The sequence below is a fragment of the Silurus meridionalis genome, chromosome 24 (assembly GCF_014805685.1).
Source record: "Silurus meridionalis isolate SWU-2019-XX chromosome 24, ASM1480568v1, whole genome shotgun sequence".
Classification (NCBI taxonomy): domain Eukaryota; kingdom Metazoa; phylum Chordata; class Actinopteri; order Siluriformes; family Siluridae; genus Silurus; species Silurus meridionalis.
This window is the reverse complement of record NC_060907.1, coordinates 19093375-19118491: the sequence shown is the minus strand read 5'-3', so window position 1 is coordinate 19118491 and position 25117 is coordinate 19093375. Positions and strand designations below refer to the sequence as shown.

General features: G+C 41.5%; 1 protein-coding gene across 3 annotated transcripts in view; it reads right to left on the bottom strand.

Moving 5' to 3' along the window:
• Nucleotides 1-25117, bottom strand: part of hecw2b (HECT, C2 and WW domain containing E3 ubiquitin protein ligase 2b) — a 40275-nt gene that overhangs the window by 5104 nt on the left and 10054 nt on the right. Inside the window, exons 1-23 of one of the 3 annotated variants that reach the window (XM_046837382.1) lie at nt 24468-24520; nt 20944-21829; nt 15709-15816; nt 15443-15537; nt 13571-13643; nt 12600-12769; nt 11645-11787; nt 11455-11555; nt 10623-11233; nt 10212-10512; nt 10033-10134; nt 9751-9901; nt 9504-9601; nt 9287-9411; nt 7259-7444; nt 6967-7101; nt 6185-6287; nt 2226-2322; nt 1731-1814; nt 1545-1654; nt 795-915; nt 602-715; nt 218-370 (exon numbers count right to left, since the gene is read on the bottom strand). In XM_046837382.1, coding sequence (XP_046693338.1) covers nt 218-370; nt 602-715; nt 795-915; nt 1545-1654; nt 1731-1814; nt 2226-2322; nt 6185-6287; nt 6967-7101; nt 7259-7444; nt 9287-9411; nt 9504-9601; nt 9751-9901; nt 10033-10134; nt 10212-10512; nt 10623-11233; nt 11455-11555; nt 11645-11787; nt 12600-12769; nt 13571-13643; nt 15443-15537; nt 15709-15816; nt 20944-21253 — 3491 coding nt within the window. In that variant the 5' untranslated portion in view covers nt 21254-21829; nt 24468-24520. Of the gene's footprint in view, nt 1-217; nt 371-601; nt 716-794; nt 916-1544; nt 1655-1730; nt 1815-2225; nt 2323-6184; nt 6288-6966; nt 7102-7258; nt 7445-9286; nt 9412-9503; nt 9602-9750; nt 9902-10032; nt 10135-10211; nt 10513-10622; nt 11234-11454; nt 11556-11644; nt 11788-12599; nt 12770-13570; nt 13644-15442; nt 15538-15708; nt 15817-20943; nt 21830-24467; nt 24521-25117 lie in introns of those variants that run through there. The other 2 variants (XM_046837383.1, XM_046837381.1) reach the window with 2 other exon arrangements.

Here is a 25117-nt window from a genome sequence, read left to right as displayed (position 1 = left end):
GAGAGAGAGAGAGAGAGAGAGCGTAGCGAGGTATATATCAGTTAATGCACGATGATGAAAACTTGCAGTAAACACTACAGCAATAAACACCACTATGAAAATACCATGGAATAAACCAAAAAACAGTGTGACGATAACGATCTAGTAATGCACATGACGTCTACATGCTGATACTCCTGAGGTAAATCTTTATAAAGCAGCTACAAGTTACTCAGACCATTCATGATGATTGTCAACGAAGGCAGACATGGGGCTGATCTGGACCGTGTAGGTGTCGTTGGCCGAGTACTCGAACAGGCCATAGTAGGGGTTAAAAAGCTCACGTGACACCAGGAAAAAGAACTCTCTAGAAGGGCCGCTGTAGTCCAACCTTTGAACACAACAAATGACAATCCAGTGAGAAATCCAATGCTCAGAGGTTAACCAGGCCACACCCTGATCATTCCTATTGGTCACATTCATGGTCAAGAGATTTAATCAAGTTTTTTATTGCCAATGCAGATTAAGTTTCCTAAAAAGTAATTGTGGAACTTCTCGTGTACCTTTACCAACAAGTTCAGACACTTATAATACATCAGCATGCTAAGGATTGTTCACTGACCCCTCCTCTCCGACGAAGCTGACATAGAGTTTACTACGCTGCAAGTCCTTCCTGGAGTAGCACATGATCTGGTTAAATGCATCTTCCAGCAAGTGGTCTCTGCGCATTATCAATCTGAGACGAAATAGAAAATCAGTTGAACTCATGTGAGAACCTCTTCCTGCCGATCTTAATGTTAGCCGGAGGTGCTTACTTGACTTTCCCCGGGCCCTGGCCGTAGCCCTTGGTCTCGAGCTTGCGGTAAAAATTGCGGAGTTTGGCCTCAAAGTCTCGCTTGTACGGCGCAGGAGCACGGGCGTTAGCTCGCTGTATGCCTGGGAGTAAGATATTTGCAATTAATCATGCAATGATAATATTCGAGAAGGTCAGAAAGAAAGATTAGCATAAAAAAGTGTGCTCCGCAGTCACATGACTAGCGGAAGCTAACAAGTCTGTGATCAAATCAGGCTTTTTTTTTTTTTACTTATATGGGCTTTGGGTTTTACAGTTACTGCTTTCTAAATGGCATTTACTGCACATTTACTACTCACCAACTTGAGCTTTAGAGCAGACAATAAAGTTACTAGCATGTGCATGCTGAGTGAACAGTGATGCTGCTCTATTTACACATAGAAAATGCTTTTGGATTTTGAAGACGTAAAATATCTGATGGTGAGCGAGAAGTCAGAAGAAGATGGCAAGACTGGTTTGAGCTGACGTTAAGAAAAGCCTACAGAAACTCCAAAATCCCCATTTCTACAGTCCTGGGGGATCAGAACACAGATCTGATACCTGCATGAATGAACAAGTTTCTGTTCCTAATAAAGTGCATATGAGATATTTACATTTTTGATTTCACCATTTTTTATAAACAATGTAGCATTTCTTTTGCTTTTAGTGCACATTTGGTTGTCTGCATAAAAAAATAAAATAAAACGTGCTCACGGTGACAATAAACACTCACCAGGCGAGTTCTGTGGGGAAGAAACCGGAGAACCCCGTGGAGACTGACAGTAGCTGGGATGCAGTAAGGCATGAGGGGGTACATACGACATGACCTCCTCTTCAAATAGGCTGCGGTATCAAATATGAGAGCGGTTATTCGCTGAACGGCGGGGAAGTGTTTGGAAGTGTGTATGAGGAAATGTACCTGAGCATAATGACCAAATCTGCATCGCTGGAAAGACGTACCAATCCAGCGGTGCCCTCATTTCGGATAAACTGCACCTTTTCCCTGCAAAGAACAAATATATATATATATATATTTATATTTATTTATTAAACATGGGTGTACCCCAATAAAGAAATCACACCACTAAATAGAATGAAAATAGATTTTGCTGTGGTTATTCTGTATGTTTATATTTCGTACTGCTTGTACAATCCTGGTAGCTAGAATAAGATAATCTGAATTTATATTTGGATATCAATTTATATTATTTATTTTCAGTTATCATTTTGTCATCATATAAAACGTTCTTTTTATTGCTAGTACTTTTTAGCTAGCTACAGTAACCTGACTGCATGCAAACTAAAGAACGACATTTATGTTTGTGTGTAAATGATCTGGAGATGTATACATACTGCATGATGGATTAAGTACCTGATCTGGAGATGTATACATACTGCATGATGGATTAAGTACCTGAGTGACTGGTTCCTGTTGAACTCAGGCTGTCTCTCCTGCAGGATCTCAAAGATGTTTGGCTGTCTTAAAAAGGCCACAATCTTATCGTTGTAGGCTGTGAATGTGAAACGAACACGTTTATATCCCCAAAAACACACAGCCTTCAAATATCAATTATGCCTGAATTATAGCTGTACTGCTACAGGTACAAGTATTTTGTCTGACAATGCACTTAATTGCCGACACGGGACAGGAGGAACTACCAGGCAGGGGCAATACTATTATCAGGAAGGTGGGTTACACAAAGAGAGGCTAGGGTTAATGGTTAGGGTTTAGTATTAGGGTTAGGGTTTAGTATTGAGGTTAGGGTTTAGGATTAGGGTTTAGTATTGAGTTTAGGGGTTTGGGATTAGGGTTAGGGTTTAGTACTGAGGTTAGGGTTTAGGATTAGGGTTAGCGTTTTGTATTAGGGTTAGGGTTCAGGATAAAAGTTTAGTATTAGGGTTAACATTTAATATTAGGGTTAACATTTAGTATTAGGGATAGGGTTTAGTATTAGGGTTAAGTATTAGGGTTAGGGTTTAGTATTAGGATTAGGGTTTAGTATTAGGGTTAGAGTTTAGTATTAGGGTTTCGGGTTTAATATTAGGGTTCAGGGTTTAGTATTAGGTTTAGGGGTTAGTATTAGGGTTTAGTATTATGGTTAGGGGTTAGGGTTTAGTATTAGGGTTAGCATTTAGTATTAGGGCTAGGGTGTAGGTTTAATATTAGGGTTAGGGTTTAGTATTATGGTTAGAGTTTAGTATTAGGGTTTAGTATTATGGTTAGGGGTTAGGGTTTAGTATTAGAGTTAGCGTTTAGTATTAGGGTTAGGGGTTAGGGTTTAGTATTAGGGTTTAGTACTAGGGTTAGGGTTTAGTATTAGGGTTAGGGGTTAGTATTAAGGTTAGGGTTTAGTATTAGGGTTAGTATTAGGGTTTAGCAGAGGTGGGAGTAAGTCACTAAATGCAAGTCTCAAGTCAAGTCCAAGTCTTAACATTGCAAGTCAAAGTCAAGTCAAGTCATTCTGTTGTAAGGGTCAAGTCAAGTCAAGTCAAGTCAAGTCAAGTTGCAACTTAGTCATCAAGTCATACCAAGTTGCACACATTTGTTTAACACATTTTTTTTAACTCAGGGACTTTTATTACTTATTTAGACACAGAGGGCTGATGATGGGTTACAAAAATAAATAAATTAACTTGTGTGTAATAAAATATCGGTAAGAAGCACTTTAAATGCTCTAAAATAAAAATAAATTAAATGAACAAGTAAACAAGAATTAATAAAACTTTTCCCATCTTGTGCTAGCCCTACATATAGTTATTTTGCTGTGATGCCCCCTATGAAAGTGTAAACTAAACAAAAACATTCAGCATTTCAATTTAATCCAATTAGGCCAACGTGAACACGCTTAAAAAAAAACAAGAACATATTTCTGGGAATTTCATATTATTGTACGTTTTTTAGACAGTAGAATGTGCTGATGTTCCCTTCTCAGGAGGAGTCAGAACTACAGCTGTTAAACTGGATCATTTCTATCTATGAATACCCTGATGTATCTGTGTAAACATGGAGTGAACAGTCACATGCCCCCATCTCAACATATAGTAATAATAATACCTATAAGTGTAAAGTATACTCTGTCATCTCATCAGACACCAAACAATGGGTTGCATACTCAAAGTAGAATATCAATATCAGAAAAAAAAAATCTTACTGTGCAAGTGAGGCAGTGGTTTTTAAAAGGTGATGAACCCAACATTGTTTGTTCTGTTAAGAGTTATCCACAAACTATTGTGTTACTCTAGGGCTTTTCATACATTTTCTAATATATTTAATAATGTAAAAAAATCAGGTCATGCCCCAGTATTTATGGAGATACAGTGGAACCTGCTTATCTCAACCTCGGTTAACTCGACAACCCTATTAAGTCGACGTTTTTGAAGTGGAACCGCCAAATTTTCCCTTTAACGTCGGTTATCTCGTCGGTTATCTCGGTGCAGCCGCAGAAGAACTCGTGAAAGTGGCGGAAAAATCACTGGTAAATCTCTGCTGTTAGTTAGTGCTAGTGTACGTAGTGTTAGTAGGGCCGCGGCGCGGCTTTGGGAAGAAAAGAGCAGCCGTTGAGAGAGTGCCGGTGGGAAGGCACGTACCGGGATACGCATGCACAATAACAACGATCGCCGTGAACCAACATATACCAACAATAACAGACAGTGAGAGAGTGGAAGTTTAAATAGGAGCTTGTGATGATGCTAAACGAGCACCATATGTGCGCGATTGAAGCCGGAGCTTCAGAAAGCGGCGGCACCTGACACGCTGAAGGGGCGAAGGGGCGTGGCAGGTGGATTCCTGACAGATAAACATGTACTGTATGTATTTTTATAGCATGCCTTCATCAAACAAATCGCGGCAACGCTGTTGTGTAAAAAACCCCTTCAAAAACACGTGCGTGCACATTCTCATTTATTAACGCACATCATGTACATAAAGAAATTTCAAGCACGTTAATATATTGCCGCCATTTTGATTTTCGTTTATCTCGATCATCGGTTATCTCGATGCTTTTTGGCGACCCCCTAGGACATCGACATAACCGGGTTCCACTGTATTTACCGTACATCAAACCATATTTATGTATTTGGCCATAACAACTTTAACCCTTGACCAATGTTAAACTGTGATGTTTGGACAGTTTAAAATGGTGAAGGCAATTTTTTTTTGCAATGTGAAGGCAAATTACAGTGAATTGCATTTGCAAAAAATCAAACTGGACAAAACTTTATCGGTCATTTGTGAGCGATGGGGTCGCATTATCACTCCCCCATGGCTGAATACACGTTCAACTGGTGCACTAGATGCTGGAATTGCCATAAGCCTGGTAGTCACCTTAAATAAAGAGGGCAATGCATTCCTATTTATAGACCAAAACTGAAGAGCATTCTGTCCATCATAAATGTCAAGGTAGTGGTTAAGCTGGATAAGCGGACTAGAGCACGAATTGGTTTTCTGTTTTTTTTGCGGTAACCATGTTGTCTTGTCCGCGGAGGGATCTGCTGTTTTGGCAGGCGGCAAGCGGCTTCCAGATAGCGTCTAGCGGTTTACGCATGCAGAAGAGTAGCTTGGGTTCGCTGACTTATTGGAAAATATATAGTTTATTCTTAGATATATAAAAAAATCACAATAATTGAAAAAAATTATTTTCCACAAGTCATTTCAAGTAAATAAGCACAAGTCCGAGTCAAGTCTAAAGTCACAAGGAGCAAGTCTAAAGTCAAGTCGAGTCTTTTCAGAGATCTAGTCAAGTAAGTCTCAAGTGCAGAAAATTGTGACTTGAGTCTGACTCGCATCAAGTCATATGACTCGAGTCTCCCACCTCTGGGGTTTAGTATTAGGCCTAGTATTAGGGTTAGGGTTTAGTATTAGGCCTAGTATTAGGGTTTAGTATTAGGGTTAGAGTTCGAGTTTAGTATAAGGGTTAGGGTTTAGTAGTAGGGTTAGGGTTTAGTATTAGTGTTTAGTATTAGGGTTAGGGGTTAGGGTTTAGTATAAGGGTTAGGGTTTAGTATTAGGTTGGGGTTTAGTATTAGGGTTCAGGCTGTGTTGACCGTCGCAAATGTGACAATGTCAACTCTCATTTCTAATAGTGTTGAATGCATTCATGCTCTTCCTTTCTTTTTTCAATTATATTGAAAATTTATATTATTATTATAATTATATTATAATTTGTATTCGGCAGTCTTGTTATTTTAAGCCTTACAAAGAATGAGTTTAGAAACCCTTAGTACACAGACATGTGCGTGCAGGTCCTTCACAAACAATAGTTGAACTTAAGACGTGAGCAAGAGCTAAAGAATGCATTTCCCCTAACATCGCTGATTTAGTATTCAGTGCTGTAGTCATTTCAATCATCGCTTTTCAGCATCAATCAAACATACCAACAGGTACGAGATCCTGGCAATGATTGCGACCTGCGGCGCCGAAGGTGTTCGAGGGCCGGGGGACGACGGTGTGGCCGGCGTGACGCGGATCATCGCCCACCTGCAACAAACAGGTATTTCTGGTTCAGGCACAGCATCGGCCTTGTGGAGTTACACATTAAAGCAGATATTCATGTTAAAATATGAAATAAATTAGAATTAAAGATGAGGACTGATTTCTTACAGACCTGTTTTCTGATCTGTGTTTTCAAGCCAAATAATTAATAATAGAAGCTAATTTGGTACCCGATGCTGTAGAGAATACATTTGGGGATGAGGCGTGTATAAATACCTGCAAGTGTATTTAATATGCAACGTTGCTGCTATGCAAGTTATGTCTTGTGTAAGCCGATGATTTATTAGTGGCAGGTGCTTTTTAAATATTTATCTTGTGTCTACCGCAAATAAAAGAATCACAGCTAATACATTTGTCTTTCACACCACAGGATTATTGAAATGTATTCATGTGGACAGATTATAGAGAAAGAAAAAGCTTAGATGATTAATAAAATACACACCCAGATGAAAGATGAGATTAGGTCTACCAGCTAAGCTCATAATTACTGCAGCATAAGAACTCCTTAGGATTTCGAACATAAACAGACTGGCAGTGTGTTCTTGTTTAGCGATAGCGCTTATGCTTCAGGCAGCTAGTAAGTGACTGATCACAAAAAAATGCCTGTGGTTTGTAAGATGTATAGACTGTGGGGAAAAGGCTACTGTGTGTATATGTATATCACCTCTCCAGCACTGTGACTGCGCTGGCGGCTAAGGTGCTGTCGGTGCGCGAGCAGGCCACTTGGCCTAGCACTTTGCAGAGGCAACCGGGGGTCTATGAAGGTGGTGGCGCGGCAGTTGTGGTCGACAAAAAACGGCTGGGGAAAAAAAAAGCAAAGTTTGAAAGTAGCTCAAAAATAAATGACATGAAATATCTTGTACATTCGGAGGTATAAATGGAGCTCATCGATATATAGGTATGAGTCCCAGACTGAGAGTGGAGTGAACGATAAAGAAGGTGATGAGTGGGCCGACCTTGCCGGTGTGGTCGTGTTTCATTTCCCAGCCGCGCGGCAGCTCCAGCTGCTTGTTTGCGAACACGTTGAGGAAGTTCACCAGGTCGCGGTTGTGCTGGTAACGTTCGAAGTGGTGCGCGTCGCGGCGCACCTTGCTGATCATGTGCTTCAGACACGTGTTACTCGTGAACATGCGGTAGGCACTCTAATTGAGGAGAAAGGACACGAGTGAGCATGCCTCACGAGACTTCAAATAAAGTTTATTCATCCTAATAAGATTTCATATGATCACGTCTTCGTGCGTTATGTTCAAAATTCAAAGACCAATCAATAAAACAAGTTCCTGTTCTAGCATTTATAATGCTGCTTTCTCAACGTAAGCCTGTTATTGTATTCAATTTTTTCTGCACACATTCCTTCATGAGAAACTGCACTGAACTTGGGGTGTGGTCTAGTATGTGAAATCCTTTAAACATTCCACCATTCATTCAAGCTGATGCTTTAGTTTCATGCGTGACCATTTTACATGAATCATCAACTGTTTTTGTCGAACGTTCAACACTCGTGTTGTATTCATCATTTGATGAAAAACGAAAAAACATTCAATATCAAGGATTACAAATGATTTATGCTCAATGTCAGATATTTAAATCATTCCTCTTTTCTAGTTTATTAGTTGCCATCTTACTTTATTGACTGAGTTATGTGGGATTGTGGGACTCTTGAACAACCTGGATGTAAAGAACTGATCAGCGCAGAATCCATTAGCGGCTTCATCCGGCATTCTGGCTTCATTTCAAGAAGTTCATATGGATCATTATGTAAAAGCAATTAGAGAGTGAAAGGAAATAGTTTGGACATGTGCAGAGGAGGGACATGGGGTATATCAGTAGGAGAATGCTGAGGATGGAGCCACCAGGAAGGAGGAAAAGAGGAAGAGCAAGGAGGAGGTTTATGGATGTGGTGAGGGAAGACATGCAGGTGGTTGGTTTGAAAGAGGCAGATGTAGAGGACGAGGGGGGGTATGGAGACGGATGATCAGCTGTGGCGACCCTTAATGGGAGCAGCCGAAAGAAGAAGAAGAGAGTGACAGGAAATGGGATTTTCACACACGTCTTCTGCTTGCATTGTTATACTGCACACACACGTTTTACACTGATCGTCTGACCACAGAACAGTGTTCCACTTTGCCTCAGTACATTATAAATGCCGCAGAGGTTGGCGGCGTTTCTTATTCATGTTCACGCATGACTACTTCTTTGCATGATAGAGATTGTGGAAGATGCATTTGTGGAGCTTATGTACCCAATCATCTTACTGACCTGTTAAACTCATTAGGTGCTAAATGTTTCTCCAACTGTTCAATTGGAAAACACTTTTTTTTTCAGACTTTTCCTGACCAACTTTTTTGAGACGTGTTGCAGCCATCAAATTTAAAATGACCCTTGTTTTCCTTTAAATCGTACATTTCCTCAGTTGCAACATTTCTTAGGTTTTCTACATTGTATTGAGAATGAAATACGGGTTTATGGGATTTTCCAAGCATTGCATTCTGTTTTGAACTATTTGTGTAAAATTTGATGGATTGCTACACTTCATGCGATAAAAAGGTGTGCTGAGAAAGAATGAAAAGCGTTTTGAGTGAATGTGACATTTCAAGCACAACAGAAAAAGCACGCACTATGTAAAGAAAGTTGTTCCTGAATAAATGCCTACAACGCAACAGCCAGTCGTTTGTTATCAAAGATTTGAGAGGGTTATTTTTTGCATTTTTCCAAAATACAAAGAATCAAAATAAAATGCACACCGATTTGCTTCGAAGAAAAGTCTGAAAGGACCAAAAAGCCTTTAAAGATCAGAGTCTTCATCATACCATAAACCAGTATAAAAAACTGGTTTTCTGTTATGCATTAAGAATTTCATATTTGTATACATATGCAGCAAGCATCATTGTTTTCTCTCCCATTACATATCTGGAGCAGCCCAAGCCTGCTTACAAACCGTGCCTTCAAACCCTGAGAAGAAATAGTGGAGGAGATGGACTTACAGGGTTGGAGTGGAGCACACTGAAGAAATCGGGGCTGGTGAGAAATTTAGCGCTGGGCGACTGAAGCAGCAACGAGAGACGTGAGCAATAGTTAGCAGCTCCCACCGCTACGTCTCGGCGATACTCTGGACAACAAAAGAGTTTAATTCCTTCCATCCCCCAGCAATTTCGGGGTTTTTAATGGCGATATGTGTATTTCATGATTGTGTATTTGTACCAGGAATAGTGTGCTGCAGGTCTGCGTCATCCGATGGTATTTCTGCCACCTGCTCGACCGTGCGTTCGTTCGTTATCGTTCTCCGGATGCTCTGATACCTTAATGAGGTGGAAAAATGGACACGTTTAATCTGCATGATCAGGGGTTTAAGGTGTTTTTTTCAATAAAGACTGGAGTTTAAATCTCCCCTCAGTGCTACATGATCAATTAAATGCCCATGTGTGTGTGGAAGTGTGTGCATGCTAACCGGCGGTTCAGCTGCTCCATCTGCTGGATGGAATTGGATCTCTGCAGGACCTGAGGAGCGGGTGGAGCTGTGGGTCGCTGCCAGGTGGTGGTTCTGTTCACGTGATCCACGTAAAATATCCTCCCGTGACTGTCGATGCGGGCCTCCCAATCTGCAAAACACACACAATGTTTTATATAGTCTCTGTGAGCCAGTGTGCTACATTGGTCTCGTTTTTACAGGGCGTACGTCGAATACAACTAAATATACCAGTTTCTCACCAAGTGCAATGCACACACTCACTTGGCGGTAGGGGTTCGTCCACTCTCTGGTAGCGGCTGATGTCATGCCGTACGGACGGAAGGGAGCGCACGGACTGATGACCGTTCACCTGTGCACTGGCTCCTACAGAAACACATCCACATCCTCTAAATCACGTCTCCCTGTTTTATATTCAACCGAGAAAGTAGAAAATGTAATACCTGACTCCCCGTCTGTTTCTGCCGAATCAGTTCTCCTCCTTGTTGATGACTCTGCCCCTTCTGCCGGAACCCCCCCTCCTGATGCTAGCAAGCTTTGCCTCCTCCTCCACACATCTTCACCCTCCTCCTGCCCATTGGCTTCGTTAGGCTCTTCCTGAGGGGCGCCAGGCGCCGATTGGCTGCCTGCACAAGCTCCACCTTCTGTGCTAGCTAAACCAGAGCCAGCTGCAGACTCTTCAGGAACAGTGGCTTCGCTCTCAAAGACCTCCTCGTTTGCTGCCTCCTTGGCTGTGTCTTTATCCTGAATAAAGTTTACACAAAAAGTAAACATTTTGCATGTCAAGCTGGGAAAAACGACACGTTTTTATTTTCTATACATTAAAGCTACAAAATTTCTACTGAATACATTACTCTCATGTGAGCTGCTGGATTCAGGGACTGGGACTGGGCTAGTGGACAAGCCGTCCCTTCTTGGCTCCCATCCGCTTCACCATTTTGGCCCTTTGCACTGTTAGCTGACTGTGAAGCCGCAGATTCATCACTACCGGTCGAACTTTGCTCTCCTTCTGTTTTCAAGCCCTCCCTCTGCTCCCGTTCTGACGCTACTCCATTCGCCATCCCCTGAGACATGTGTGCTTCCTCGTCTTCATCTGAGTCAATGTGCAGCATGGCGTTGAGCCGAGTGTCAGTGGGAAAGCTGGAGCGCAGTTTGGGCGATGCCGCACCTAAAGGCCGATCTCCAGGGCCATTCGGAGCCTCGATGGTGTCCAGGTAGTCGTTGAGTGAGGCCTGTCTGTGGCTGTGTCCCACATCGATAATTCTATCCCTAGGATTGCGCTCTTCGTCAGCTTCCGATAGACCTTCGTCAGTCCTGAAGGTCTCGTTGTGAAGGGATCCCTCGGAGCCGGTTGGAGACGCAGCCCTGGGGATGTGAGAGGATGGAGGGACCATGTCCTCATCATCAGAGGGGCTGCCCGGGTCTCCATTCACAGACGAGGCCCCCAGGAGTGAACCCATAACATCTGATCAAGAGATGATAACTGCATTAGCTATAATGCTGGAGCAACACAACACTTCCACTCTTACTATTCCTTCCTGTTTTATTCACTAGTCATCTGTTTAACCGCAAACTGAATCCTATTCATACACTTCCGCTCATTCACTCTCTTTTTCCCCACATATACAATGCCAGTCCTCACACTAGTTATTGTACATATTCCCTCACTTGTTCACTCCCACTCACCCTCATGTCCAGTTGATGTGATCTCCACGCTGAACTGAAGCTGACCACTTACATGGTCTGTGGGCAAACGGCGGCTCAGGGTATAGCTTACAGGCTGATCCCTGGGTCAAACACACACACACACAATTTAATATAAGTCCAAACATTGTAATCTACAAATCCTGTCAAATATACCATTTATGTAACTAACCCCGCTGCATGTCTCTCAAGAAGCCTCTGCACAGGTATGGTCAGCTGACCCAAAAAGCGCTTGATGATTGGCCGACTTTTAGCAAATTTGTCCTTCACCTCAATCACTAAAACATCGGTCATGAGTGCCACGAAGGTGTATTTCTGCAAAGGGACAAACAATGCTAACGTCATTCAAATGGAAACCGTGACCGTTGATTCCTACACAACTACTAAGATCCATTAAAACTTTGTATCATTTCAGGGCAGCAAAACCTCCACCTCGATACCCTTAGAAGATCATTCATGTTCAGCAGAACTGCACTTTCCTACAACATACATTTGACTATTTGTTCTGCAAAATCGTGATTTGTATTGCGTAGACCAGCGGTCCCCCAAACTTTTTTGCGCCACTGACCGGCCTTTAAGGTGTGGCGGATAAATACAACAAAGTAACACGATTTTCTAAATCTAATCATAAACGTGAATCCACTGTGTTGTGTTTCGTTCATTTTGTTTGTTTGGGGGTTTGAATTTAGCAGTAATGTATTACTTGTTAGCGGCTGGAGCCCCTTTAAGGAGGTAGTGGATGGAGGTAAGACATGTGACCGAGGGATCATGACATGCATCAAGAGTGAGTCATAGACAGATGTGGTGGAGAAAATCTGGTAATTTTTCCAAAATAAAACATCATTCAGATAATAATTAAAACGGAAATAATGTAAGTTATGTATTCTTTCTGTGCGGCCCGGTACCAATTGACCGGGGGTCTGGGCCCACTGAAGTAGAGCGCACTACTCAGAGTGTAATTCTGTAATATCCTCAGCAGAGCTCGGAGGAAGTGAATGGGAAGTACCCAGTGATTCAGCCTTCCTGCATACAGCTGTTCTGATGTTAAGGATGATGAGGATGATGCAGCATGCAAATCTATTTACAGCATTATAAGCATGGATCGTGTGTGTTGTGGTGTGTGTGACCTCTCCGTGCCACACAGGGTTGGTGGTGTTGGAGATGATGGAGGCTCGTCTTTCTTGGCCATGGTGTGTGAAGGCGGGGAAGCCGTTGCGCTTTCCAGGCTGGATGCTCATTTTCAGATACGGGTCGGGATTGAAGAACATGCCTTTCTTTAGGCCCTGAGCTCTGATATCTTTCACACACACACACACACACACACACACACACACACACACACACGATCACACACTGTACACAAAATTGCAATTTTTGAAATACAATGCTTTCAAAAATATTGTCACCCTTGCTAGTTTTTGTCATAATGATAATCTGAATATGACAGACTTGATAAAATAAAAAAAATCCTTATATAATTACACACGTCTGGAAACATCTGGATTAACCTTCTTTATTACTGAATCTTTACAATGATGAATATTAATTTCAATGAATATCGAAATGATCTAAAATATCCATCCATGCTGTGTATCGTGGTCCTTGACGGTTTATGGATCTTTTCTTCTTCTCATGAAATCGATTTAAGGCCATTTCTGGAACATCATGTATTATTATAATATTAATATGTGTAAAAAATATATTTAATTTTAAAAAAGCATTTATTATGAAGGATTATGTAGACATCTACTTTTCCTTGCACAGTTCCTTGATTGATGGCTTTATATTATTGAATAAATAACTAACATGGAAATTATATTTGAATTATTTGTTGTATGATTATATACTCTCTAATTATCCACTTTATTGTCGCATTTCGGAAGTTAAACCTGCGTAATCAATCAAACCCATGTTTGTTTTTAACTCGTACTGACACTATTTGTCCACAAGGAGGCAGAGTAAACGAGCAGGATGTCCTGTGTGTGGGGAAGTGTAAATGTGCAAGCTTTGTATCTAAACATTTTATTTAATCTCTTTATTGCTGAAGAAGAAGAAGAAGAAGAAGAAGAAGAAGAAGGAGATTGCTGGTTCTGGCCACCTGATAACGTGAAGCTGACGAGTTTCCGGCAATGCTCAGTCACAGACTGGCCGTCTTGTCCTTCTGATCCAACCTACATCAGAGAGGCAGAGAGAATACCAGCGTTAGATTGAAACAGTTACACCCTTTTTGTTTTTCTTCCCCGTGACCCGAGAAGAAATCGCCCTTCACACTGAAAGCTGTACTCTGCTAAGCTCGGACCATCTGGACACACGGTGTAATAAATCGCAGCACCGTGGCTGAGTGCCAGCCAAACACAATCGTGGGATTAGTGCCCAGACGTTTCGTATAAAATGAATTTGTGCCAGCTGCTTGCACGCCACAAGGAGATATATGTAGAGATGGGGGAAGCAGGAAGGATACTGTTCCATGTTAATGTAGTGCGTGCTTCTGAATTATTTAACTTCACTGCAGTGCACATTAATAAAACGCCCTGACTCCATTTACATGCAAATGAAGAAGCCTTAATATACAAATACTCTTGTCTGTCCTAATGAAGGGGGCGTGGTCTGTGTATCTATCAGTTCTAATGAAGGAGGCGTGGTCTGTGTATCTCTCAGTGCTAATGAAAGAGGCGTGGTCTTCATATCTATCAGTTCTAATAAAGGAGGCGTGGTCTGTGTATCTATCAGTTCTAATAAAGGAGGCGTGGTCTGCGTATCTATCAGTTCTAATGAAGGAGGCATGGTCTGTTTATCTATCAGTTCTAATAAAGGAGGCGTGGTCTGTGTATTTATTATTTCTAATGAAGGAGGCGTGGTCTGTGTATTTATTATTTCTAATGAAGGAGGCGTGGTCTGTTTATCTATCAGTTTTAATAAAGGAGGCGTGGTCTGTGTATATATCAGTTCTAATAAAGGAGGCGTGGTCTTTATATATCAGTTCTAATGAAGGAGGCGTGGTCTGTGTATCTATCAGTTTTAATAAAGGAGGCGTGGTCTTTATCTATCAGTTTTAATAAAGAAGGCGTGGTCTTTATCAGTTTAAATAAAGGAGGCGTGGTCTGTGTATCTATCAGTTTAAATAAAGGAGGTGTGGTCTTTATATATCAGTTCTAATGAAGGAGGCGTGGTCTGTGTATTCTGATAAGTAGGTGTGGTGTCTGTAAATATCAGTGCTATCGAAGAAAGGGTGACAAATCTTCTGCACATGTTCACAGCTGCCCTGATCATGTACGTGTACTTGGAAAAGTCTGCCGAAGCCTCACGTTTCAGCGCTTTGTCTTTGTTAATGTCAGTTGACCACAACGTATCAAATATTCAAACAATCACAGAAAGCAGCCGTCAGAAGCGTATAGGTTCTTCAATTACAATAAGCAGGTTTGGGAACTGAATCTTGAATTATTTAGCTGCTGCTGCGTTTCCTCAGCGACATCATACAAAGAGAGCGAGAGAGTGTGTGTGTGTGTGTGTGTGTACTGCAGCTCTATGTACTTCTCTCTTAAGTGCACTTCAAAGCCTTTCAGTGCAGGAGGCGGGACGTGGCAAATTCTCAACATACCAGCGAATCTGATACTCTCTCTGATGAACACAAATCACACTACACACTATTCAAACCATTCCTTTGCCTTGTATGGGTAGTACAAAGTCTGATTTAGGAAACTTTTTCTGATTAGCAGGAGCTACAGAGGAATTCTTCAAACTCTTCATGTCGTCAAGGTTCTATGTAGAACCGAATTAGAACAGAACAGATTTATTTTTTCCCGGCTCTGAAAGCGAAGAGCAGATTTTCAGGTGATGTTTGCTTACACAACGCAGTGGGATCCGAGGGATAATCACATAAACTGCTGATGCCAAAAAACTCACACACAACTCGCCACACACACACACACACACACACACACACACACACACACACACACACACAACTCACCAGCACACCAGGGTTCTTTACAGTGATGCAGGGCGTCGTCGCTCTCAATGATCCACTCACTCCATGGTAATATTTGAAGCAGATTTTTGTTTCAGCTGCGTGCACCAAAATACATATATCGATATTTAAATAGGATGTCGAGAATACACGGTGTGACGTGCACATTAACAAGTCGCGGAAAATCAAACATTTTGTACAGTTCCCGAAGAATTTCACTTCACCATTTTGAACGGAAATGCGGCAAATACTTTTAAAAATATACATACGCTCCAAAAAATAAGGTCCAGGCTCTAGCCTCCAGACGATCTGTCCCTTCTGCGTGCCATTGATGCCACGGTTCTTCGAGTCCCACACATTAGCCAGACACGTCTCATCTGGGAATAAACATCGAATAAAACAATAATAGAATATTATTTATCATAAAGAAATGAACAAGTTCCTCAGCAATACCAATAAAAAAGATGGAGGTAAATAACCTTATTTATGATTACATAAAAAAAACATTAGACAATATTTATTTTACATTTAGAAAGAACCATAATATTGTACTAATATTTCTGGAAATCAAATCAAAGTTATTTGTGAGGAAAGCGAAAAGTGTTTAGCGCTGTGCCTCGACACGCCTCCAGCCGACTCCCGTCTGTCTATCTCTGCTGAACACTGTGATCACTCTGCCATACAGTCACACTAACGCTAAATAATTACTGCTTAGAGGGCAAATGTATAAAAAAAGACAAATCTGTCGAAAGGTTTTAATCCATTTCTACAGTTATACATAATCCAGATTGAGCAAAACCACCAAAACTGTTCCAAGACAAATAATTCAGTATCTGGGCTAGAAGAGTCTTGATTAGGGAGGTGACCAAGAGTCCAGTGAATACTGTAATAAAACATATGCAGTCCCTGGAGAACCTGCAGACACTCAAGGCATGTGGCAAGTATTAATAGGACGCTGTGATCTGATGAAAAGGTTATGCTTGGCGAAAACCACAAACTGGTTAAACTGCCAAATGGTTAATACCATGCCTAGGGTGAAGCATGGTGGTGGAAGCATCATGGTATTAAGGTGCTTCATTGTGGCAGCCAAATTCAGAGTTCCTTAAAAGAAAACCGTCTCTAGGGTACGAACAATATCAGACTGGGGTGAAAGTTTCACCAGCTTTTACCATGACTGATAACATACATTGACCCCTCAATCTCTTTGCGAGATCCTATTAGACTGAGCAGGATCTTCCAGGAAGAACAGGATAAACAGCCCAAATCAAGGTGATCTTAAATACTTATCCAAATGAGAGATTTTTGATTCATTTGCAATAAAAATGTTAGAAACTTATTTTTGCTCGTCATCATAGAATCACTGTAGATTAATGAACTGAATCAATTTAAAACCGAAAACCAAAGCAGACTGAATTCTTCCTGGAGCCACAGTATACTTGCACTGAATTAAAAAAAACGGTTGTCCCGGATTTATTGAGCTCATCCACAACCTTGAGCCATCAGCTGTACCTGTAAGTGTAGACAGCTGCCTTTCACTGGGGCAAATTGACCTCGTCCAGCGTGATCTACACTCCACTCATTCAGACTGTCACTGGTCTAACACTTCAACACGACACAATTTAGGATCTGTCGTGCAACCACGTAAAAATCTATCACAGCAAGAGTGATGATAGCCAACAGCGAGCAGTCTCTTCCTTACTCCTGCTCTCTGCTCCATTGAAACTGAATCCAGAATCGAACCACGCTCTTGGCCAGTTCCCCCAGGAGCAATCGGAGCCGTCGCATGACTGTAAACATAGCTCCAGAGACCTGTGAGGTGATCAATGTCTGGCACAGGGAGCGTTTTCTCTGGGAAAGACTGTGCTGGAATTTCCCTGACTTGATCGATACCCTCCACAGAACCTGTAGTAGAAGCGTGGAGGGATCAGCTTTCGCTTACAATCAGAACGATGACAGGAAAGATGACAGGAAAGTGCTACAATGACTAATGTGGCTACAGCCGACCAGGAGTCCCCAGTGATGCTTAGGACACTTTTCAGTCTTCTTTATCACACAGAGAAGAACTCACTGGACGATGTCCTTGGTTGCTGGTGCCCAACATGTTGTTTGGGGTACTAGTCTAACAGCAGACGAAAGTGATAGAGCATTTATATGGCATTATGTTGAGCAAGTATTTTAGGAAGTCTTCTGAAAATAATAACTAGAAAAAGAAACATACAGTTCCAGTAGGGTGCCTCTGGACCTTGGCTAACAGCAACAATTCTTCTAGATATTGAATGAACCAGCTGAGGACATACAGCATACATGGATGAAGGATGGGGAATGATGTTCAGTTTGTCTTTTCAGAAGTCCCCACAAGTGTTTCATTGGGTGGAGATCTGCTGACATGCTTGGCCACTGAATCATTTTTACTATGTTCTTCCTCAGAAACAAACCAGTGAGCTTAGATGTATGTTTTGGGTAATTTGGGGTCATATATAACTTCACACCAACTGCAACCCCACACAGGAACACTTCCACCACCATGCTTTACTGTTGGTACCATGATTTTTTTCATCGTTTTCCATGCACTTTTTTGTGTGTGGGCTTCAGCAGTTGCTTCCTTCATGGACAACAACACTGCATGCTCTGTGCAAAAGTATTTAACCAACTGTGCTGAACTTCTCTCATCACAAAATGCACTTGATGAGGTTTTAACTTGCGTGGACAGCCTGGACGTCTCAGTGAGACTACCACAGTCCATCCTTTTGTGATTTTTGAATCACTTTTGACCCACTATTTAAACTTATTTGCAATGCTTTACTAATTTTCTTACAGCCTGTGCAAAGAAAATGAATTGTATTTCTCAGGTCATGTGATCGTTCTGTGATACTATGTGATAGTTTGTCAGCATTATAGCAGAGTGGATTGTCTCTCTTAATCTGCTGGTCAATTCCTGTGAGTTACAATTTTATTTGATGTTTTCCCCCTGACACATTCATTCAGATGTACTCATTTTTGCACCATGATTAACCAGGACCTTAAATTAGTTTGTGATAATAGTTCCAAGTTTGCCTTTGGTACTGACAAATTTAATTAAAAACCAATAATAAAACCAATTTGGGCAGATTTTCTGTTTTGGATCCTTTTTTATATAAAAAAGAAATGGATGTTTTATATGAGAAATCTGTCAGGGTGTAGTAAATTATGCTTGGGTCATTAATACAAATTAACATTGTTGATTTTTCATATTTGTTAGATCACGTTGGGAGAAAGAGAGCGTATGGTACCGTCCCAGACTTTAAAATCTTCATGGGACTAAATACAACTGTATATCCCCAGAAATACCACATTCCTTCGTGTGTTATTAAGATGATTTGGGTGTTTGGTCCTCTGTGTCTCCTTAACCAAGGTCCATGTGTCCTTTTCACCCTTTTAAACCAGAACTCTGCTAAATCATGGGCTTTCTAAACCTCTTAACAGCGCTAAGTAATTACACTTAACCTTTAGTGCGAGTAACATGTCAGGCAAAGTGACGGGTTAAAGACAAAGCAGCCATTATGCTGCTGACTCAGCATTTCTCTCCCACGTCCGGGCTTTATATGGCGCTCGTACTCATGCTTTACCACGCAGACCCACACGTGCATGTATGCCCTGCTTTTACATTTCTGGATCAGTGGAGCATCAAATTACAGGATTATTCCATTGTTCTCTACTGTATCATGACCTGCTAAACAGATAAACACCTTCCCAGGTGAATTTGCTGCACCACAAGGGCACAATCCACTTCACCTCCAAAAATACTTCAAGCTCTTCAGAAACAAATCGGAGAAGGTATTAGTATGCTTTAATACTTGTTGACTTAAATAGCATGAGTTACAATTCGATAAACTGGCTCCGAGGCTGTCTTTACATTCCTACCATGCTGCCAGACTACTAGATACCAAACGTACAGCTTTCAAACAATCATTTTTTGTCAAAATCATGTCACCATCATTTGCTGCACAAATGCATCGCAAATCAATTGTAAATGATAAAGATGATATCAAAAAGTTTCAAGTCTAGTTTTGTTACACACCCAACAGATGGCAGCACAAGGTTGCACACAGAGTCACAGGGAGCACCGACCTTAATAAGTCATTGTGCCAAAAGACATCGTCCCGTGTTCATTAGAAGCCATGCAACTGGTGCTGTTCTGATTACGTGCATTATTATGAGTTGTTTTAAATGGCATGTGCACTTCAAGAACGAAAGAACATGACGAGAGATCAGGAAGACCTTCAACGAGCTCAACCCCCGAAAATTTCGAAACCATTCGGAAACGTGTGCATGATGATCTTCAGGGAACGATCCACAACATTGCTGCCATTGTTGGGGTGTCATTCAAAACAGTTCAGGAGATCTTCATGTGTGATTTCAACATGTGCCATGTTGTGCCAGGCTGCTGACCCAGGAGCAGAAAGAAAACCAGGTCGAAGTCTGCCAAGAACTACGTCAGTGTGCCGTGGACGATCCGTCCTTCATGTCAAAAATAAATACCGGTGTCGAAACTTGGGTGTACGGGTAGGACCCTGAGACGAAGCATCGGTCACACAGAGGAAGAACCTATCATCTCTACAACCGTAAAATGGGAGGCAGGTCTGCAGCTCGTGCATGTTCCTCCTCTTTTTAACATTCGCGGAATTGTGCATCGAAAACTCATCCCCATGGGCCACAACATCAACAGCGAGTTCTACTGCCAGGTTTAAAGGCGTCTGAGGGAGGACATTCAGCACAAGGGACCGGATCTGTGGTGCACTTGTCTTAAAGCTTTTTGATACCACTTCACATGTATAGTTTACTCTCACATTACATTATGGGAGGTAGTAGCTGATTTGAGCATTGGACTTTTGATCCGAAGGTTGGCAGTTTAAATACCAGCCAGACCAAGCTGCCAGCCCTGGGGCCCTGATCAAGGCCCTATCCCCATATCTGTATGTATGAATAAAATGAATGTAATTCAGTCGTGAGGGCGTCTGCCCAATTGCCATAAATGTAATGTAATATATAGTTTTATGGTCAAAGATTGCAAATCTCAAAGAAATAAATTATATATGTGTAAGTTTGTGAGTTGGAGATGTATTTACTTGGTCACAAAAAAATAAACCAAAAAAAAAACACAATGAAACTTCATCTGTGTAACAATAACATCATACAAAAACATTTGCTATTTAGTTGCAGCAAAACTCTTCAATCTTTGCTCGAAAATATGATTTTTAAAACGGGGTAGAAATCCTAAATGAATTATTAGATAATATATGTTTTACATTTTCTGTTCTCACTTGCCTAAAGAACACCAGAGAGAAAAAAATACACACCATGGTTTCATTTAAATGGAATGAACACAGGCTCATCACGATATATTCAATTAGAATCTGTTCTAAGTTTTCTCTCCAGTCCTTTACACTTGTTGGGTCCACTATAAAAATATGAAACCAGCCTGAAAAACTGGGACAAACCACACCAATCTAACCCCAAAATCTCACCAATGTGGTAAAGGCCGATCCAATCTGTGGCATCCACCTCCTCCTTGATGTCCCAGGAGATGACGAGGTTCTGTCCTCTTCCCAGGGTGAACTGATAGGTGGAGGCAGTAAGGGAGGAGCGGCTGTCTGATGTGACCAGGTCTGTATCGCTGTTGGCCCGTTGTAGACCCACTGCCTCTCCTGCGCCGCCACCTCTAGATGTTCCGCCACTGCCACTACTGCGCAGGTTCTCCGGGCCAAGTGTGTATCGCATGTGCGGGCTGCGCCTCCGCACCACCAGGAGGTGCTCTCGTGCTGTGCTGGTGGCCATGGAGGGGTGGGGGGTGGGATGACTCGGGGTAAGGTGAGGAGCAGGGATGTGTTGGTGAGGGCGGGAACGGGGAGGGAGGACAGCTGTGGCCAGTGAGGGGCGAATGGTGGATGCTGGGTGAACAGAGAGATGAAGAAAGAAAGGCCAAAAAGGCCTGAGAGAAGTGAGGAGGAAATTGGGATGTGACCCAAAGAGGGCCAACAAACCCTCTTAATGTCCTCCACTGTCTCTAAAGGCAGTGTCCACTTATTCAGCACAAAGAAACCTCCCCTTTTTCCTTTGACCTCACAGCATTTCAAAGAAAACATTCAATCGGACAGAGACAGGGGGACTGACTATAACCTCATTCAGAGGGTCTCTAGTGTTAATCTAGTTACAAGTCCTCCAAGTCCAGCCATATTCAGTGGCTCCATGAGACATCAGAAACAATGGATAAGACAAGCTTCGAGAACTGTCCTGATGGCATTTTCTGTCAGTCCTGCAACAAGCAAATGGATCAAAAACTCGATCAACCTGATGAATTATGGTCCTCGTGGTCCACGTTGTGGTCTCAAAGTTACACAGACAAGCAGATACCTGAAAGAAAAAAGAGAAAGATGGGTAAGATTTTTAGATTTGTGGAACTGTGTACACCTCCTGCCAACTGGCAAAAGTCATGAATATCCCATGTACTGTACTTCATATCACACACTGCATTCTATCAAAAAAGAAATTGCTCTTCACAGAAGAAGAAAAAAAAAAACACAACAAAGACAAATAGGGTAGTGTACTCTATTCTCTTTCCTGATCATGTCACGAGAGAGAAAACCTCTAGAGATGTAGAAAGATAAGCAAGAATCTATCTACCAGATCAGTAGATAGTTCAGGCGATAGTATCCCCTATTTCTCCAATTATCCATCCATCCATCAATTAATCAATCCTTCTCCCCACCTCAAAACCAACCTGAGGCATCAATTTGACAAAATATTCTGCCGTATCTCTGACCACTCATCCATCTGTCCAAAACCCAACCTGAAGCATTACTTGTAATGAGTTTTCTAGTCTTGTCCTAGACCCCCTCTTCTGATCTATATGCACATCTGTCCAATTCTTCATGTACCTGTCCCAATCCATCCATTCATCCATCCATCCATCCATTAGCCTCCGCAAACCCAACGTCAAGCACCACATGTACACAATCTTCTGCCTTCTGTGGCCTTCAAAATAAACGAATATTCTGAACCATTTGTTTTACTTCACGCTATCTGTTTCTACCACAACCAACCTGTAGAATGACTTTTCCAGTGATATGATGAACCTGGCCTAGACATTCTGTTTTAAACTCTCTGCAGGCTTGTTTGTTTATCCATCCATCCATCCATCCATCCATCCATCCCAAAACACAACTTCACATGATTGGTTGTACAGATTCCTCTGCTCTACTTGGCCTACACCTCTGCGATCCTGTGTTACTTTATACCCTTCCTCACTCGCTCTCTCTCTCAGCCCTGCTTTCTAAAAGTGTCGATAAGCATGATTTTCCTTGGAGGATCCTAAATTAGCTTCCTCTGTCTGAGCTGTTGGGAAGGACTGCAAGACACGGCGTAGCACAACTCGCCTAAACATCCTTTTAATGCCTCATCTATCCATGAATCTTTGCTTCTGGTTTATATAATTGAATCTATGAACGTTATTGAAAGTTAAGTATAAAAGATACCAGAAAATGTTGTTCCATCAATAAAGTAGAATAAATTATGCACACAGATGGACACAGATGGGCAAAAAAAAGATTACAAGTGCAAAAAAAGCAGGCGTGAGGAAGACCAGAAGGCACAACGATGTCTGCTGAAACAACAAAAAAACACCATATATTACCGAAAAGTCTGTTTTATACTAGTTCATCTGGGATAACTAGAAAAACTAAACTAGTCTTGCATGATCTGCTAGTTTTAGTGGACTCAACCGATCGAGAGAAGGCCTCATCCCTTTCCCAACAACACTGAATATTTTTCTGCTATAAATTCCCAAGCACCATGCCTTTTTAAACAGTGATCACGAGGAGAAGCAAAGAAATCAGCAGGCGAGTAAAACTGAAGAGCAGCACACACACACACACACACATACTCCCATACTCCCACACATTCCTGTTTCGAAACCACAAAGCATCCTGTCCTGGAGAATGCGCCTTAGTAAAATCACATGCTCCCAAAATCTCCTCAAAACTGCCAATGAGGAAAATAAACAATGGAAAAAAGGACTCATAACATGTGGCATCCACTATCCATCTGCTGAAAGTCTGCTTACACGATAGCAGACACGTAAACCTTCAGGGTGGAACCAACCCTGTTCCTGCAAGAACTCCAGAACTGAACCAACCAGGCGGCTGACTGGTGGTGCTCACACCACGTGGAAAACAGCTGCTATCTAGCGGCATACGACCTCCTCGTAGATAGCAGCTGTTTTCCACGTGGTGTGAGCGATGGTGTCCACGGTGATTCAAACGCACTGATTTTTGTTTCCTAAAAATCAGTGCGTTTCAATCACTGTATTCAAACACATAAAACATTTTTTATAGGTTTGCTCAATCTTTTAAATAATTCTTATTTAGAGTGTCCCTGTCTATTATTCTCTTAAAGTTCAAGTCATTTTACTGTAGAGTTTTTAAGAAAAGTGAAAATCACTCCAAACATCTACAGTAAAATGAATTGAAATGTAAGAATATAATAGACAGGGAGACTCTAAATAAGAATTATTTGAAAGATGGATCAAACCTATAAATGTTTTATAAGTGTTTGAATGTGGAACATGATTGAAAATGCACTGGGGTTTTTATTTATGTATCTTTTTGTTTTGTTTATAACGGAAATCAAGCGTCTTTACATCTTTTTGACAGCTCCCACCACTCATACCGTAAATGCACGATTAGACGCGCAACACAAAGCAAAGTGCGACTGGCTTCACCGTGTAGTTTGCCTTTACTTGTCCCAAAAAGTCCACAGTAAAATGAGTTAAAATGTAAGAATATAATAAGACAGGGAGACTCTGAATAAGAATGATTTAAAAGATTGAGCAAACCTATAAAGGAAAATGTTTTATGAGTGTTTCAATGTGGAACATGATTGAAAATGCACTAAAGTTTTTCATTTTTTAATGTCTTTTTGTTTTGGTTTTATAGCGGAAATCTGCTTGTATTTAAAGCTCATGGCTGCACAGATTTACACACAAAGCGCTTACCTGAACAATCAGAAGCTAATGTCGCTACAATCGCTTAGCTATTTTGTAGCTTCCTGGTTTACGCGACGTCGCCCGCCGATGACGTCACGACTCGCCTATTGGCCGGATTTCACACGTGATTCAGAGCGTGGACAACGCAAAGGGAACATTATTTTGCATTATGCCATTTAAAATCAGGGTGAGGCAGTCAAGAACAAAACAAAACATGAAGTGAGTTCCTGTTTATCTCACAAGAAAGGCAATGATGGAAAGCAAACAGAAAAAAAGACCATTAACGGAAAGCATGACCATGCCGCCGTCTAATCTGCGACGCCCTGCCTCTGACCTCTGATTAATAAAAGTGCTATTGCATGGCCTGAGTCATTATTCTCTCATTTTATCTTATAATACAAAAAAGTTTGGTTCTTCGCTGTTGATGAAACAAAAATATACGGTCATTTCTGGTGATCTTAAGCAACAGATGAACTCTATACAGTTGCAGATTGACCTGTTTTTGCATCATCAAGACAACAAAATATGAATTCGACAGAATATTTGCTTCACACAGGGTTTATAATATCAGATATGAGGGGTACATTCTTCTTTCAGCACCTGAACGCATTTTCCAGAAACTAACCACATTAATCATGTAGGCCTTCTGTTTGTCAGGG